The sequence below is a fragment of the Rutilus rutilus genome (genome assembly GCF_951802725.1).
Source record: "Rutilus rutilus genome assembly, chromosome: 7".
NCBI lineage: Eukaryota > Metazoa > Chordata > Actinopteri > Cypriniformes > Leuciscidae > Rutilus > Rutilus rutilus.
Window position 1 is genome coordinate 37,263,747 of NC_140221.1, and position 19,680 is coordinate 37,283,426.

Below are 19,680 nucleotides of genomic sequence, written 5' to 3' on the forward strand. Positions count from 1 at the left end.
GATATTTGACTTACCACAGAATGAGACAATATGGCTGCTGTCTTCATGAACAAACTTCCTTGTGACTGCTTCCTCCATGATCTGCTTGACCTGTGTTGGACATGGAGACACAGCAGAGACTGACTGAGTCAGCTGAATGGATACAGCATGAGGAATTATTGCAAACATTGAACAGCTTATTTAACACATTGTGGATGTTCCCATTATTGGTGAATCTGTGTATTTTTAGGGCTTGCATTTTTATGGGCTGAAATTCAACATGGTCGTATATTTAAGCTGTGAATATTTCAATTAAAAACATTTCACACATTTTCATTATAAAATATTCTGAGGTCATTTTCGGTCCATTTTATTTCACTTTACAAAATTCGAGCAACAACATTTTTAAAATGCAAACAGTTAATGCAATGGATATTTTTTTAAATTAATGCAATTCAATAAGCTTTGTTGTTTCAAATACATTTGTCATTAATTTTCTTCCATAGCTTATGAATATATTTTCTCTAACAAGTATCCTCATTAGTGCCATCAAACACTCAAACCTAAAAAAAAAAACAAAAAAACTCTGCAATAAATGACAGGAAGGAGAGAGTGTATACGTGGTGAGTTGGAAGAATGCATGACTCATCTCCCCTGACTATAAAGAGGAAAAGGAGAAATTGAGAGTCGGCATGCGTGATTTATGTATAAAGCACTTTCTCATCGTGACGGTGGATGGTGCTTTAACAGTAGAAATCATTCAAATAAAATGTCACTTTTTATAAATGTCCTGGATAGACTGCACACACACACACACACACACACACACACACACACATACAAAGAAACACACATTCAATAGATGATTACGTCAGATTTTGTGGGCGTTTAAGTAACTTTAAGTGAAGGTAAACTGCATTTGCGTGCGTTCAGAATGTATTATTGGCCTAGTTTCAATGAGAGATAAAATGACACTAAAACACGTGTACTTGTGCATAAGGGCTTTTCTGAACATTTTCCAGTATGGAAGGGTCTGGCTGAAAGAAATTAGCCTGCTGATTGTCTTCAGGAAGTGGCTAATGGAAATTTCCTGTTGTAGGTTTCTTCCGTTGATACACTGGACATGACATGAAAGTGCGGGCAGGAGATGTGAAAATAAACCTGGGTTAAGCAATGTTTTACACTTGTAATTTTGAAAGGGGTTAAGTTCCCTCCTGTTTCACCTTAAGGCTTGCCTCATGAAATATTTATACGCTTCTCACAGTTGTAGAAACTGTGATGCACTTCTCAGTGTTAACATCTGAAAGAAAGAGTCAAAAGGGCCAAAATGCCAGATTCTCCACAGTTTTCCTTGTTTTTTGCCTTGTTTTTAACAACCAGGATGGCTTTACGTGGTAACATTTCAAGCCCAAAGGAAAAAGGATATCCTTTTGAGGAATACATTTCTTAGATCAGGAGACTTCAATAGATTTCTCAGTTACATTTCAGCTTTTTCTCAGATGCTTCTACTGAAATCCCTTGCATATTATAGAAACTACCATTCAAAGGTTTGGGGTCAGTTTGATTTTTTTTTTAGAAGAAGAAATTAAATATTTTATTCAACAAAGAAACATAAAATTGATATTTTAAAAACTTTATTTCAAGTAAATGCTGTTATTTTGAACTTTCTATTCATGAAAAACACGGTTTTCACAAAAATATTAAGCAGCAAATCAGCATATTAGAATGATTTTTGAAGCATAATGTGATGAAGATGAAATTCAGCTTAGCCATCACAGGAATAAATTAGCCTACATTTTAAAATATATTAAAAAAGAACAGTTATTTTACAGTGTAATAATATTTCAGAGTATTATTGTTTTTCCTATATTTTTAATCAAATAAATGCAGCCTTGGTGAGCTCAAAAAAAAATCTGCCTGAAAATTAAGGAAAAGTCGCCATTTGCATTGCAGTCTAATCTAGATATAAAAGAGATCCAATTTTTCCTTGGAACAGCTATTAAAATTGATCACATTTTGTTTGTCACATGCTGCGCTTGTGAAATCAAAGTAACTCAGCTTGTAAGTATGCAAATCAGAACAATAACCTAAGGTTTACAAATATGCATTTTGAAATCTTAAACCCTGATGACCCAGAATCAATTAATATTGTATGGTAAAGCATTAACAGCGTTAAAACGAGCGAGAAAATCCCATTACTGTGCTCATATATTGCATTTAGTCATTTAGCAGACGCCTTTGTCCAAAGCAACTTACAAATGAGGACTAAATTAAGCGAAGAGGCAAAAACAACGCAAGAAGTGCTCAAAATACAAAGTTCAGGCATTGCTCAGAGTAGCATAAGCCAGACAAGGGAGGATTCGTCATAGCATCCTGCTTTAGCATTCAGTCTGTGGGTGTACTCCGATTCTGATATTTACTCCCTGACCTTCTCTTCCATTTCCCCATAACTAATGCAGCAGGACAACACAAGCTCTTCAGAGCAAAACTTGTTGATTTGGTGTGACCCCACTGTCCTGAGAAAGCGTCAAGGTCTTTCTGGCATTTTATTTCCTAAAATCTAGCATTTAAAAATCCCAGATCAAACTATAAAAAAACCTAAAAAATATATTTCTAACAAACTTGATCTCAAACCACCTGTCAAAACAAGAGATTAATGTTTTGAAAGTGCTTTACTTATTGAAAAAGACTTCCTACATCCACATGCTTGACACCGATGGTGAAATCTAATCCAGTGTATTGATTTATTCTCACGTTCTATTTCATTTTCAAAACATAGCAGCTTAACTCTGTTCCAATCAACTTAACCCCAAGAGTTTAAACACCATGTATGACTCACCTGAGCGCTATACATAACACTGGAGGTAAATGTTTCTCCTCTTGCATACTATTGAATCACATCTATCCATACTTCCAGAGAGGGAGAAAGAAGTATGCAAAGGAAACACTTACGCTGAGAGACCAAATGACTTGAACTCAACAGATCACGACAGTGTGATTCACAAAGGTGCAGATCAGAAGCACAACCACAGAACAAAAGCCTGTTATTTTTAGAAACAGGCATACGTTTTGTGACACCAAGAAGATTATGATGCTGCCAAAGCACAAATTCTACTTAAACGTTTAAGGCTGGTTTGAAAGTGTAACATCTGTGTCTGATGCACTGACTGGTTTTTTCTCTCCCTTGTAAGACACGAAAATACTGTAAAGCAACATCTGAAAGAGAATTTAAGAGAGAAATTTCAGTCGTTATCATCCTTAGTGGTGCTTGCTGCATGCTATTGACCTGAATGATGCTACAAAATGTGCAGCTTCAGTGGAGGTGGAAGAATGGTATAGGGTCATGCTTCATGCATATTTAACCAATACGACCAATACATTGGGAGTCTGCATACACTAGAAAGAGGAGAGAGAGGAAAAATTCACTGGACTGATGAGTTGAGCTGGAGGACAGCATGCCAGGCAGTCTTGTTGATGAACCCTTCAGTGCATCTTTCAGGAGGTTAGAAGTTCATGAAAGCTCTTACTTTGTGGCTGACTCGATACAAAGATAAACAAATGAGATGTTTAGCTCTCCATTACAGGGATACACAAATCCGATACCTGGACTGATACGGGCACCAAAACTGACCTTTTTTAATGGATCTAGTGACTCTAATGTAACCAATTCAAAATAGTGTGTCAGTCATAAAAACCATTAAATCGGATACAACTTGCACACTATTCCACGTTTTCTTTTCCATTAAATAAAAAAAATAAAATAATAATTTTCGTCACCAAATCAGCATATTATGATTTCAGAAGGATCATGTGACACTGACGACTGGAGCAATGATGCTGAAAATTCAGCTTTGCCATCACAGGAATAATCTAAAAAAAAAAGATTATGTATATATATATATAAATGATAAAAAAAAAAAAAAAATATATATATATATATATATATATATATATATATATATATATATATATATATATATATATATATATATATATATATATATATATATATATATATATATATATATATATATATATATATAAATATAAATATAAATATATATATGTATTACCGTGACTAATTAAAAATTATGACATAATGGGCTCAGACGGCGTCACCAAACTGTTGGCTTGTGCCTACACCGTTCAGAAACTGAATGCCAGATCGGGCAAAAAAAAAAAAAAAAAATTTTCACGCCCAACCCGTGCACGTTGTGTCTGAGTCCGGCCGACGGCATTAACTGTTATTATGAGCCCGAGTCCACCATTATTCAACATAATATCTGTGTGCGTGCAACAAGCAAGAAGTGCCTTTGTAATCCGGTGACACGTGTCCATTGATTTTTATTAATAAAACTTTTCTGCAAAGATGGAAGTTGACGATCGCCATCTCTGTAGTGAACGCGCATATAGAGAGAAATGCACATCATTACACAATCAGAGAGTGGCCTTTTTCTTTTCGTTTTGAATTGTTTCGTTTAAAGAAATTGACGATCGGCATCTCCGTAGTGAACGCTATAGAGAGAAATGCACATCATGGATTACAGAGAGTAGGCTAGTCTATTTATTTTCGTTTTGAATGGTTTCGTTTAATGAAATTGATGATCGCATCTCCGTATGAACAGTATGAGCGCCTAGAGAGAAATGCACATCATGGATTACTTAGCCTAATCAGTGAGTAGCCTATTTCTTTCGTTTTTAATTGTTTAGTTTAAATAAATTTCAAGCTTTATTTATATATATTTGTCATGTCTGTGAGGCATAGCCTACACTGAGTTTCGGTTAATTTATGAGATTTCAATGCAAGTGACCGCGGCATGCCCATCATGTCATGATTATCCAGGCAATTGGTTGATGAAAAATTTATTAAAATTAAGAAACAATAAAACGAAATTCGTTTTAAAGAGGCCTTTTACAAAACTAAATTTATTGAAGTGGTCAAATCGTCTGACTCCCGATGCATCCCATCTTATTTGTGCCGTTCACTTTTCATAATCAACAAAGATGGAAAAAATAACATTATAATATTTTAACAAATACGAAACTTAATGCGCTTATTTAATGAACTCGAGAACAAAATGCATCCTGGCAGCAGTGAGTGGGGGTTGTTTCGGAGATGCGACATTAGGTTAGAGATGTTTACATCTCTCGCGGTCACCTTTTTATTGCACAATTTACAAATTGCCTCGTCAGTATTTACCGCCTCTCCCTTCTCATTCTGTTCGAACCAGAAATATTGCCAAACTGCAACCACACAAGCATTTTTTAGGCAATAAATAAATTATATATATTATAGGCTATATAAGTGCCGGTAATGACGGTATTGAAACTGATACCGGTGCTATTTTAAGATCCCGCGGTATCCGATATTACCGTAATACCGCCCAACCCTAATATATATATATATATATATATATATTTTCTTATTTTTTTTAAGTTGTAACAATATTTTACAATACTATTAAATGCAGTCTTAAGCACAAGAGACTTCTTTCAAAAACAATAATTCTTACCCCGTCCAAACTATAAATAAACAGATCTATAAATATTCTAAATTTATCAAGAAAAAAAAATCTGTTCTGATATCAGATTTGTACTTGACTAGAGTCACTAGGCTGATACTCGGAATTCTGATACCGCAATCAGTATAAGAAAAGAAATTATTGTTTGGACCATCCCTACTCTATGGAGCCTTTTGATAATTTATTCAACAGAGATAATATTTTAAGGATACCAAAAAACTAAAAGACAACAACATTCATACATCAGTGAGTGCATTGCCATGGCTGAATTAAAGATCACTGATGCGATAAGAGCAAATAAAGTCATCAATAAATGTTTACTAATGTAGTCTAAACTCTTATCAATCAATCAGTGTGCATTGTAGAGACTCTGTCATGCTGTTTGTGTGTGTGTGTGTGTGTGTGTGTGTGTGTGTGTGTGTGTGTGTGTGTGTGTGTGTGTGTGTGTGTGTGTGTGTGAGAGAGAGAGACTGTAGGGGTCTATTTGGAGCTCAGCTGTCCCTGATGTCTCAGCAGCATGACAAAGGTTTCCATGGAGATAGCATGGAAAGTCTCACAGCTTGGGTTGCCAAGTTACTTCCCAAATGTGTTGGCACCACATTAAACTGTTGCTTAAACTCTACGCAGACCCCGATGAACAATTCCAACTATGAATAGGAATGGCATTTGCCACTATTTATTCTACCAGCACAAAAATGATTTGCCACATATTACCACGCTTCATCACCCTGAGAGAGCGAATGTGTGAATTGAAAGGCTAAGAGGTTGAGTGGATTATTACACTACTCCATAAGAACAGGCAAATTCTCACAATGAAAGCAATTACGGTCTCAATCATACTTCAAAGCTGTCAATGGACAACAAATCCAGAGGACTCTCATTTGGTGTTATGTAATATTAGCATTATCTGACATTTACTGCTGCCACGGTTTATAAAACACAAATTTAATACTTTAGAACCGAAGGCCATCCTTTAAAGGGATAGTCCACCCAAAAATGAAAATAAGCCCACGAATACAATCAGAGTTATTTAAAAAAAAAATCCTGGCTCTTCCCAGCTTTATAATGGCAGCGAATACCTGTTTCTGTTTTGAAGTCCATAAAAGTGCATCTATCCATCATTAAAGTTCTCCACACGGCTCTGGAGGGTTAATAAAGGCCTTCTGAAGCGAAGCGATGCGTTTGTGTAAGAAAAATATTCATATTTAACAAGTTACAAAGTAAAATTCTAGCTTCCGGCAAAATTCTAGCATCTCTTCGCTTCAGAAGGCCTTTATAAACCCCACGGAGCCGTGTGGAGCACTTTTATGATGGATAGATTCACTTTTAAGGACTTCAAAACAGAAACAGCCATTCACTGCCATTATAAAGCTTGGAAGAGCAAGGACATTTTTTAATATAACTTTGATTGTATTCGTCTGAAAGAAGAATGTCATATACACCTAGGATGACTTGAGGCTGAATAAATCATTGGCTAATTTTCATTTTTGAGTGAACTATCCCTTTAAAGCCTGTTCACACCAAGGACAACAACTTTCTCTGTGCCGTTATTGTTATAGTTGTGGTGTAGACTCTGCTATTCTTTTACATCACAAATTTTATATATAACGATTTTCAGAACTTTATCTTTATTGTTATAGTTATATACCTGGTCACTTAGTGTGAACATGCCAATGTGCTTGATGCTACAAACTGCTACTTCACCCTCAGCCTGACCTAGAAAGACTTCCAGCGCTCTGGAAAGCATCCTCCCCAGTGCCAGTACCCAGACCTCCTTTTTTATTGATATTATATTTATCATCATGTGCCATCTAGGTCTAGATGCTGTCCACCACAACAACCTCCTGGGAGCAATAAAATATCATTAAAAAAATGCCACATGCTGTGTTATTAAATCATATTAAGCGTGCAAATCAATTGTGTACATAGCAAAATGCATTATACAGTATCACATAGCTGCTAATTATTTAGTTACGCTGAAGAGAGACCAAAACATTGAAATGACGCCAAAGTGAGCTTTGAAAAAAGAAATGCACAATGAAAAGTTAGCATTTGCATGGTATATATAAAATATATAGTTGAAGTTTCACACCCTTAGAGATGCTCTGTGGGTGGTGTTGATCTAAATCAGTCCACGATCCATATGGCTCTACAGGAAAAGGTTTCATGTTTCTTGGAGAAACATTTCCCATGACACATACATGCATGGTGTTAATGCACAGCAGGACCAATCACAAATATCTTGAAGCACTGTCTAAAATTGGACTACTTTACTATTACAAGGGGATACATGTACATATTTTAGATCTGATTATTGATGGAACTGTTCCTTCACTAAACATTAAATGATGTTCTCTACTGATCTATTTGTTTATCTGCTACACTAAAAACAGCTTTGCCCTAATAATGCCTTATTATACGGCTCTGATAAGTCATTTGTGACATACTGCAGCCAAATATATATTTGCATAATAACCACAAAACTGTATAATTGACTGTTGTCCAAGGCAACCCGATTTCCTTTGCAGCTTTGCTAGTATCATTTCTCTTGTTGCACTCTGCGGTTCAATTCTTCTTACAAATAAATTCAACTCACCCAGTCGTTATCTTTGTGGGTTAATTTAGCAAAAAAGCAGTTAATCAGTTATTACCCCTTACCAACATTCCCTTCTTTCCTTTCTCCGTAAACAAAACAAATTAATGTTTTCAATTCTGGTCCTGAATGGGCTTCTCAGCACTGAACATCTTGTATGTCTTTCTTATCTGACACACGGGGCTAAGTTAATAGACCTTTCTCCTAATGGGCAGATGATCTGTAACAGGTGCAGAGCTTTGCTCTGAATTTTCCTTTATTGCCCCCTGTGTTTTAAGAAAAAAGCAAGTCATTTGCTGCATCCGAATATGCCCACTTCCATACTGTAAAGGCAAAAAACATGAGCCGAGTAGTATGTCCCAATTCACAGTACTCAAAACAGTGGGCGAAAAGTACTCGGATGACTTGCTACTTTTTTGCGAGATAGTGAAGTGTGCATACGATGGACACTTTACAATCCCATTAGGAGACCGGAAAGAATTTGTGTGGCAGTGAAGCCACGCAACTGATACCGTATAGGTCACATGACAATGGTGGATGTATTACGCTTACGCATTACTATAATAATAGTAATAAATACTAATATTGCTATAATAATATAATATATAATTTAATAATGCTAAAGTATTAGAACATAACATTTTACTTAAATAATAAACCACTCTAATTACAAAGGGAAAAGATTTAACAAATACTAATGGCACCGAGCATTACTGAATTATATTTTATAATATATTATCCTGAAATTATCTCAAAAGCAATGCATGTACTGTGGACCTGGTACCATTACAGGCATATGACTCATCAGTGAGGATCTGGAAGAAACATTTCATCTCCTTAAGTTCATGTTTTACTACCAGGTGACCTGAATTCTATGCCATTTCATCTGTGCATGATCCACCATCAAAAAACATTTATGCCTATTTTAACTATGCATTATCATATAAACTATAATAAATAAGGGAGTCTGAGTATAAATATAAGGTAAAATCTTATCATATAATATAATTTATAAAATAAATAAAGATAAAAAATAATATATAGTTGCAATCAAAATTATTCAACCCCCATTGCAAATCAGGTTTATTGGCAAAATGCACAGACTTTCAGCTGTTTGCAAATGAACAAATCAAACAAAAGTAGTTGAAATAGTTCAACACAAAAGTTTCAAGTGGTTTCCCCAAATTCAACTGAAAATGGAACTTTTAAAGATTTCTGCAGTTTCAAAATTATTCAACCCCTTCATGGCAAGCATCTTTAGCACTTAGTAGAAAACCCTTTTGCTGTTATGACCTGCTGCAAACGAGATGTATAACCAGACACCAGCTTCTGGCAGCGTTTCTGAGGAATCTGATGAATGATGAATCTGTCCTCATGAGCAATGGCCTCCAGTTCAGAAATATTCTTGGGTTTGCTGCTGCAACTGCCTTCTTCAAATCCCACCAGAGATTTTCTATGGGGTTCAAGTCAGGTGACTCTGATGGCCACTAGTATCTTCCAGGACTTCTTCTGCTTGGGATCATTGTCCTGTTGGAAGGCCCAAGCTTCAGCTTCCTAACTGACGGCATGACGTTTTCTCCTAGGATTTCCTGATACTTCAATGAATCCATTTGCAGGTTTCCAGTGCCAGAGGATGCAAATCAGCCGCAGAGCATCACCGAGCCCCACCATGCTTAACTGTAGACAGAGGTTCTTTTCAGCATATGCTTCATTCTTCTTCCTCCAGACATACCGCTGATCCATAGGGCCGAAAAGTTCTAGTTTTGTTTCATCGCTCCACAGAACAGAATCCCAAAACTTATGTGGCTTATTTTTATGATTTTGAGCGAATTGGAGCAGACTTTTCTAGTGCTTTTGGTTCAGTAATGGTGTACGTCTTGGAGTTCTGGCATGCATTTAGCGCGCCTTACTGTGCAGCTGAAACCTCAGTGCCTGTTGCCACCAAGTCTTTCTGCAGGTCTTTTGCAGTCACTCAAGGGTTTTCTGAACCTGCCTTCTCAGAAATATGGTTGCAGCCGTTGATAGCTTCCTTTTTCTGCCCCGTCCAGGTAGTGTGTGTAACCACTGTTACTTTAACTTTCAACTTGCAAACTATGCTTCCAACTGTGTCTCTAGGAACATTTAGTGCCTTCACTATCTTTATGTATCCTGTTCCTTGTTTGTGAAGGGCAATTCAATCTTCTCTTAACTTTTTGGACCATTCTTTTGACTTAGCCATGTGTTCTAGCTCAAGCAAACCTGGTGCAACTAATGAAGCCCTTGATTAGTTGCATCAGGTGTGCTTAAGATAACGCCCTTTTTTGCAGATTTATGCTGTTGTGAGGGATTCTATTCAGGGAGTTGAATAATTTTGAAAGTGCATAAGTCATTGAAAGTTGCATTTTCAGTTAAATTTGGTTTGGTTTTGATTGCAACTGTAAATTAATAGAATCTACAAATCTGAAACAAAACATTGCATATGGCTTTTTGTAAACCAATGTTTGATTCAACTGGAGTTGGTATTCAGAGACCTGGAAGATTTAATACAAACAGTCCAGATACAGCACATAAATAGTTCTTCTCAACCACATCAGCAATAAGGCTTTTGTTTAATCACTTACAAATTCATTAGGTATAATGATTCTCAGTGTCTCGACACTTTAAGCTTTTTTGGTTTGCTGATATTTGGCATGAGGTTTAAGTGTTTCTTGCACACACTGAAATAACATCTTGCGGAGTTGTTTTGTAACAACATATTCAAACACTGGTCTCTGCTCACAGAGATTAATTGGCTTATGGACTCTAACAGATGTTTTTCATAGAAATATATACATAGGCATGTTACATGATTTAATTAAGGCTGAATCATTTGTGACCCCTTAAAAAGTATACTATGTTCAATCTTGGATTGTTAAAATCTCTAGAATCACTTAAGAAATATTATTTAGACTCTGACTCTATGGCTATTCAATCTATTGTTTAATAAATGCTAATCAAGCACAAAAACAATATTGACACGATGTAGGGTTTCAGTGCTACCATGAACATTGAGAAAGCCGATGCAGATATCATGTTATGTTAGTCATCTAGTCTTCACTACTGTATAGCTAAAGTCTATCAATACAGTCGAAGTCTAAAGTCTTTCAACACCAGCTTTCATTGCATTTAAATACCTTTGCATACAAATAAAGTAGAAAAAATAGGTATAATTCAGTTCAAGATGGATAAAGAGGTTCTTTGAGGATACTGATAAGCAATGGATTAAACTAGCTTTGTTAAAGGAAGCTGAGAGAGAAAGGTAAACAAATGGTGGGCTGCTGGGTAGTGTGGAAAGGCTTTCTGCGCATGACCCTCTGCTTGTGTCAACACAGGTGTGAGAGAGAGAGAGAGAGAGAGAGAGAGAGAGAGAGAGAGAGAGAGAGAGAGAGAGAGAGAGAGAGAGAGAGAGAGAGAGAGAGAGAGAGAGAGAGAGAGAGAGAGAGAGAGAGAGAGAGAGAGACACAAATAGATAGTGACAAGACACAGGATGAGCCTTTTTGTTGCTTTGCCTATGCTCATCATATCAGCAATGTAATATCTGTAATAATGGTCTGCCGTAATTTTAGTTAACAGCTGCAAAAGGGTAAACATGCACTGCAAATGCCAAACGACTCTCGAAGTGGCAGGTTTCAGGAAGCTTTGCTGTAAACACAGTGTGGTGGATCAAGAAAACATTTTCATTATGAGCACCATACGGCGCAGGGTGAGGGTTCACCTCCCTCCACTCTTCTTGATTGGCTGTTTCAGTCATCATAATAATGTCTTTCAAGTGCCAAAATGTCATTTTATGCATCTACTGGGATACACAGACACAATGCAATGACAGATTATGGACCAGACTCTGACTGCCAAGAACCTCATGTTGAGATGCCCAACCTTTGCAAAAAAGCCACCACAGATGTAAAATTCATATTGATAGACGGACGGCAAATGCTCAGTCTTGTAACTGGAATTTTTTCTCATAACTTTTCACATTTTCACATCGTTTGGGCATCACATGATGAGAACAAGGCTGGTGCATGGATGGATCATAATCTGTCATTTGGCACAAAGATAAGAGTTTTACATTTAAAAACAGAAATCTACCACAGTATCAGTGAGTGAGTCGCTGCCACACAGGACTGATAAGTACACCAGTGACTGCAATCACAACATAATAATGAACCATAAATCAAATTAGAATCCGTACAGGGCATGTGCAAATACTAGGAAATCATCGACAAATTCACACCCAAATTCATATACAAAACCTTATCCATTGAGCAAATGCTTAACCATAGACTTACATACATGCATGCCTGCTTAACCCAAAAGGATTATTGAAACCTATTAATCAAGTGAAAGGACTGAAAGGCAAAGACAATACAATGCAATTTGTGGACTGGCCTAAAATCAATAGCACAAATCAATCAAAAGATGCCGTGAGCCTTAAGCTGAATTTTAAATTTCCAAAAGAAGATAATCTATGAACAAACAGCTATTTTTCAGTCAGCCTGAGGAGTGAGATGGGCAGTTTAAACATGTAGAAAGTGCTTATAGAATGTTTTTTCTGGTTTGTTAAATGGAAATAAATAGTAGCTACACCTGATGCAAATGTGTTATTTAAAAACAAGATATAAATATAATAATGTAATTATTGCAAATCTACTCATCCTCACTATTTTATTAAAACAGACATGAGTATGCTTTGCAAAGAAATACATAGTATGATAAAAGCTGGTATTAAGTTTGACAGGTGCTTGATGGGGAAAAGGATAAACAGCTGTAGCATATTCATTAAAAAAATAGACATGTAAAAACAAATAAATAATTCACTATATAGGCTACTCTAGCACTCTATTTTTGCACAGTACAACAACAACTATACAAACAATTAAATCGGATAAAGATATGCTTATTTTGCTTTCGCAGGTTTCTTTTAGATATAACGGTTACTCCGGTGTTTGGTTAACTATCACACATTTTGTAGACATGTCGGAAATATGAGTCACATTTTAAAAGGGCGTTTCAGCCTAATGTTCGCTTGGCTTTATTTGTTTTTACTATCACTTACCTCCTTCTTCACGTTTCGCAGCAATCTCTGACGGGTTTCGACTTCTAGCCGGAACAGAAGAACGGTAGAAAATTAATTATTAAATGTGAATAAGTAAAGAAAACGTGTGATATTGTGGTTTACAAGTGTTTGGGAAAAATGAAAGCAGAATATTCTCACCTGCTGTTGCGGTTGCCATGATTCTGGTGTTGAGCTCTCACGCGCTTCACTCCCCTGACGCTCGACACTCGACTGGATGAAGGCAAAGCTGTTCAATCTTCCTGACTGGCGGCGAGCGCTTCTGCGAGATCACGTGAGCTGCCAGAGATGTTCCATAGAGGTGGAGATGGCGAACTCGTTGAATCAAAGATTTTAAACCTAGAGTGAGTTATACGTTCGAATTCATATTCATCTGCTCGAATCAAGTGTGTAAAGTGTTTCGTTTGTAAACGACTCGGTGTTTTAAACAAAAAGTACAGGAATAACGGGACCTTATTGTAAAGTATTACTATAAAATAGGTGTCAACAGAAATCCAAACTATCCAACCACGTCTTGACCAGAACATTTCTAGCCAATCAGAGAAGCAGGATTTCAGGTTTACAGACATGTCTCCAAAGAGCAACGTTTTATAGGGTTGAGGATCAAACTAGGAATAAATGGCAGATCAAAACGGCTAAAGCACCATAAATGTAAACTGTAAACAATATTAACTGGTGAATTGTGTAGCCTATGCAATGTAAGTCCAAACCAGTTTTTTACGGTGAGGTTCCAATCTCCTATTGACATGCTACTGACATTATTAACAAGAGCAGCAAGCTATTGACATTGGTCTCTACTGCATAAATGATGTAAAAACAAAAAGAGTGTTTGCAATTGAAATCCCCATTGAAAGTGCATCCTGCTCCCTAGTATTAGTCTGTTTTCTCTGTCTCTCCTGCTGCACTAAGACAATATGTTCTCACTTCGGAATGAAATTGAACTGAGAAACAGTTCAGAGAAAAAATTTGAAAAAGCTTCCAGGACCAAACCTTCAGCAGCTACATGTGTTGCTAAGTTTTTTTTTCATAAGATCGCGGATAAAACATGTTTTTCTTAAAACAAGGTTGATTTCATACGAACTTATAGCTTCTACAGGAGCAAAAACCTTCGTTTCACAACCTCATAGCTCGTGGTCAGTCTACCTCGGATGGTTTAGACATTATGGCTGATAATCTAAATCCTTATCGAAAAAAATGAATCCTTGCTCCGCGTTCCGGAAGCAGGAAGTGTGACATAGGCCTATAGCGCTACCAGAGCCCGTCTACAGAGAGCCTGCCCACTCCCTATTAAGTCGTATAGGGTATATGTCGAACGTCGCATGACGAAACCGGAAACCTGGTCTCATCGCATCCGCTTGTCATAGAAAGTGTTAACAGCCGTATGAACTGATGCCGATATCTATGGAATTTTAAGGTAATCAGCTAACCGACCTATCTCACTTTGTTATTGGCTTTTTATTCTATTTAAATATCTAAACGTTAGTGTGAAGATTTTTTTTTTTTTTACTTTTAAATATCGATCTTCACATGCGAGGGACATTGGTTATGATCATCTTTGCTCGCTCCTTTTAAGTTATCTTGAGTAAAACGGTAAAAAAATGCATGAAGCACATACAAAAGACCTGAACCGGAAGCGATGCGTTCTGTTTTCCGGTTTCGTAATGCGCGTTCGACATATACCCTATTGTACCGAATTCTGGTTGTAGTTCCACCAGAGTTCCACTGGGGGCAATCGCCCATGAGTGCAGAATGTATGGGAGACTATGGGGCTAGACGGCTAAATTTGTCTCTTTCACCCGATTGCCGTTGAGAAATCTCAGATTCGATAGTAGGTTTTGCAAGTTCAACATGGGTTATAGGTCGAAAGTTGAATGAACGAGTAGGCTACTTAAATATGTCCTTTCGATTTCTTACAGGTTGAGTTGTTGTTGCCCATTACACGCTAGCATTCTGCTAATGAACGCTGATTGGTCAGTGAAGGACTGATTACGACCAGAGATACCGCTTGATGGCATCGTGGCATCGGAAGCGGGACCAGAAACAAACAAAACAAAAACTCTTCTAGCACGTGTATTTACCTGTGTCAGCTGTGTTGTCGATGCCTCGAGAGAAAAGAAAGTGCAGAGCGCGAAAGCACCAAAGTGACTGAAGGATTGCCGTGAAGCATGTATCTCTGGTCGTACGATGTGTATGACGTCATTGACATTTTGAAAGACTTTTTAAAGCAAACAAGTGACTCTAAAAAATCTAACACCAAGCAATATGTAATTTCTTTGCACCCCCTTTCGAAAACAACATTCAAATTACTAGACAAAAAATTATATCCTGAGAAAAGTGGATTTTGAGGGGTATAGCGCCATAGACCTCCATTCATTCTGCACTCGTCCTGTGAGCGCCCTCAAATGGAACAAGAGTGGAACTGCAACCGGAAGTTTATTGAGTGGCACTTCTCCCCTCATTAGACTTTCTCTGGCGCTACCTTAAATTGACCGTTCGCAAAGACCCGCCCCCTTTAGTTACAGTTGCTATGTCTGACAAGCCATGCCGCCCTACACCATGTTCTCACGCAGTGAAAAATACATCCCGGAGCAAAGAGGACACTGACAACGCGCTGACAGAGGACAGACCAGGTTACCTGGCTTTGGGTAACTTTTGATATGAAACAAAGTCTCAACTTTCAAATTTGGTCATTTTTTAAAGAAATGTTAACAATAAATACCGTTTTGTGGCTCTTTAATGCTCTTTAATGTGTCATGACAGATCGCTGTGGCGCCTCACTTAAAGCTTCTCGTGAACCGATCATCTCTTCCTTCTAGTTAATTTATAGCATCAAATAAACACGAATGAACATAAGAAGGAATGTTGTTTTAACCGCAGAAAGACGTCTTTGCACTGCACTCCGTTTTTCAAGTTCAAATCCGCAACGTTAATCTAACTCTCCTGACTGATTTGTCGGACAAAAATGGCGGATTATGATTGGTCAGATCCCCTATCAATCAAACTCCTGCGAAAAAGTAAAGTCTGGGGAAACTGTGTGATCTTGTCACCATCTCTCAGGGGAAATGCCACCTCATTGTTTGTATAATTACATTTTATCAAGACAACCAAGTTACAGTTAAAGGGTAAAAATAGAGAAGATGGTGTGAAAACAGTTTCACACTTCATTCACAAATCGAGCTTCATTTAAATATCGGTGCTCAATTTAGAGTTCTGGGAATATTACATTTTTATTAGATACTGTAGTATAAAACAAAAGAAACTGAGGTAAAAAGTGGCACCAAACGTACTTGCATTAAACATGATTATGTTTCTCAGTTTACCCTTATCCTTCCCTCGCACTTTGTAACATATCTTTACCTCGCAGGTCAAAATGACCCGAAGCCCTAAAATGATACTTTTTTACAGAAAGCTTATTTTATTTCCTTTTGATAATATTTTTTTTATTTACTTATTATATTTTATTTACCTTTAATTACTAGATTTGATCTATAAATAATAAATAAATAATTTAAGCACATTCCTCACATTCTTTCAACTTAAATTCAAAATAACTCACAATTTAATGCATAACCCTTTTAATTTAGCTCAAAATATCTTAAATTGGGTGTCTTTGCCAACCTTTATGGTGGATGGAACACAATCCAGTGCTAAAACACACACACACACACACACACACACACACACACACACACACACACACACACACACACACACACACACACACACACACTCCTACAGCCAATTTGGCATGTCCAATCCACTTAACCTGCATGTCTTAGTTTGGACTGTGTGGGGGAAACCGGAGCATCCAGAAGAAACCGCACACTGACACAGGGAGAACATGCAAACTCCACACAGAAAGGACTCCTGGCTCAAATTGTGGACCTTCTTGCTGTGAGGCGACAGTGATACCCACTGTGCCGCCATGTTTGAGCCACGAATTAGCAACAGCCCTGCTATTAGTCATCATTCAAATACTGAGTCCTTGAATGCCTAATTAATTAATTCAAGGCTCTTGTGCTTGACAGCACTTAAGCTAATTGTGTGGGCTTTTTGAGGGAAGCCTTAAAACATTTTTTTTCAACTTTGCTCCACTAGAGAATGGAAACCATTTTAATAGCAGTAAACAAATACCGGTCCCCAGCTTCTATATGATGAATAGCCTAACATGACTCTCAAGTAGTGTCTTGGCAAATATGAAATATGTCAGTTGAGTTATTCTACACTTGTTAGCTTGTGGTGAGATGGGAAAATTAGGGGTACATCACTGCTGGCAAAATAGGCTTTCAGTAAAACTTGGCTACAGCAGAAAGGAAAATGTCTCAGGTTACAACAGTAACCATGGTTCCCTGAGAAGGGAACAAGACGCTGCGTCTGATGACGATGCTATGGGGAACACCTCAGTATGATTGCGTCTGAAGCATGTGTGCAACTATTCCAAACTGGGTGGATACTGAGATGTGAGTTCTCTGGAATTTGCTCCCCCCTGAAAGGCCAATGGTGATTACCTTGTGAGTCTTGAAGCTGACTTCTGCTGATGAAACTGCAAGCTATCTTCAGTAAAAAATGTCTTCAATTTATTATAATCCTGACTCCAGGTCTTCATTCATCATATCTGGTTCTGGGTCTTTGACTGTAAATCTCCTTGTAGTAGCGTAGTTGGAGATTGGGGGGCTGGAGATACAAGAGGCGAAACAGCTTATTCCAGGACCCTTGACACCTTGATACAGAGGTCCGGAAAGAATGGTAGGCCCAGACGTGGAGGTTGTGTTTTACGGCAGGAAGTGCTCATCTAGCTTGCTTTTACAACGTGCCTCCTGTTTCTCGGCCAATACAATTGAATTGTAAATTGTAAACTGAATCTCTATTTACTATCATTCAATATAACTCATCAACATATATTAGATATAGTCTAATATTACCTATCATCCTCCTGTTATTGTCACTTGCACTTTGTGTCACATGTATAGCATAGCCTTCTCTGTCAGCACAGAGGGCTTTTCATGTGATAAATGCAGGGAGATCAGAACTAGAGACACGTATCCAAACTTGAATCGAGGATAGTAAGAATGCGAGGGCTTTAGATACTGCTTCGGTTCCAGCTGTAGAGCCCGTGCAGCAGGGCAACTGGGTGATCGTGAGACGCTGTAAGTCGCGGGCCAAAACACCGCTCTTCCGTTCCGATTACCATAACAAATAGATTCTTCCCATGTGAAACACCCACTGAGAATCCTGTTGAAAGTGCCCTAGTTATTGGCGATTCTATTACACGGAACGTGAAAATAGAGACACCAACCACCATAGTCACATGTTGCTGGGAGCCAGAGTGCCTAACATCAAAGCAAATTTAAAAGTGCTAATTAGGACTAATGCTAATCGTAAATTCTCTAAGATTATTATTATTCAAGTTGGCACTAATAATGTTCGACTTCGCCATTTGGAGATCACTAAAATTAACATTAAAGATGTGTGTGAACTCGCAAGTACGATGTCAGGCACTGTAATTTGCACTGGCCCCTTTCCTGGTCGCTGGAGTGATGAGATACTTAGTAGATTGTCCTCACTCAATGCCTGGCTGTCTAAGTGGTGTCCGCAAAATAATATAGAATTCATAGACAATTGGAAAAGTTTTTTTCCGACCGCCACATATTGTGTTTCGTTATTCTTTTTTTTTTTTTTCGCTATATAAAACACGCAGCTTATTCGTTCAGCTGCATTTCCTTTCCCTGCTCTCCCTCCGTCTCTCTGTCACTCACGCGTCTCTCTCACATACACACACACACACACAGAGCCCCTCCCCTCCGTGCACACCACGTCTGTCTCTATGAAAACGAGATCATCCGAGATCAAAAAATATTTTATATTCTGAATACAATACAATACAGTGTGTTAATGTTGGAGTCCCGACCCGACCTGACCCTTAGCTAACAATCGATTGCGCCTTCTTTAGTAAGTTAACTAACGTTAGTCGCAAGTTTGCGGTAAAATGCAGTTGGGTTGTCGAGGTCAGAACACTATATAAGCTGTGAATTAAATAAACTTATTATAAATAATATTATGTCATTTTTAGGGTGTTAAATGTGTGGATTTTTGGTTGGGTGTGTGGATTTTGTGAAGGTGTGAAGCATTTTTGATTAATATTTAATATAATAAAGTTCTGTGTAACAAATTATTAACGAAGGAATTATTTTGGGATTGGCATTTAAAGACATTCTGAACTCTATTGGAGTTAGACAACACGTGTCAAGTCGTAAAGAGAGCTGACCGCACATGATCCACTTCCATGCAGCTCACACAGGATCTGAACCGCTTATTCGCCATATCTAAAGTATATAAGGCCTTACAGGTCAAACAAACACCAAATAGGACGAACAGTAATGCAGAGTGCTTGCTGAAGACACAGAAGCTATGCTTTGGGTATACTTTTTAGCTTCCGTGGTACACCGTCACATGTCACTGGGTGACGTTGCGGCATTCAGGATTGGAATAGCTGCACA

The 19,680-nt window shown here is 37.7% G+C and overlaps 1 protein-coding gene across 3 annotated transcripts in view; it reads right to left on the bottom strand.

Annotated features, from left to right (window-relative positions):
• sgsm1a (small G protein signaling modulator 1a) overlaps nt 1-13,402 on the bottom strand; it is a 41,815-nt gene extending 28,413 nt beyond the window's left edge. For all 3 annotated transcript variants that reach the window (XM_084413557.1, XM_084413556.1, XM_084413555.1), the window contains exons 1-3: nt 13,325-13,402; nt 13,166-13,209; nt 15-90 (exon numbers count right to left, since the gene is read on the bottom strand). In XM_084413557.1, the coding sequence (XP_084269683.1) occupies nt 15-90; nt 13,166-13,209; nt 13,325-13,343 (139 nt within the window). In that variant the 5' untranslated portion in view covers nt 13,344-13,402. The remainder of the gene's footprint in view (nt 1-14; nt 91-13,165; nt 13,210-13,324) is intronic.
• Nucleotides 13,403-19,680: the final 6,278 nt, after the last annotated feature.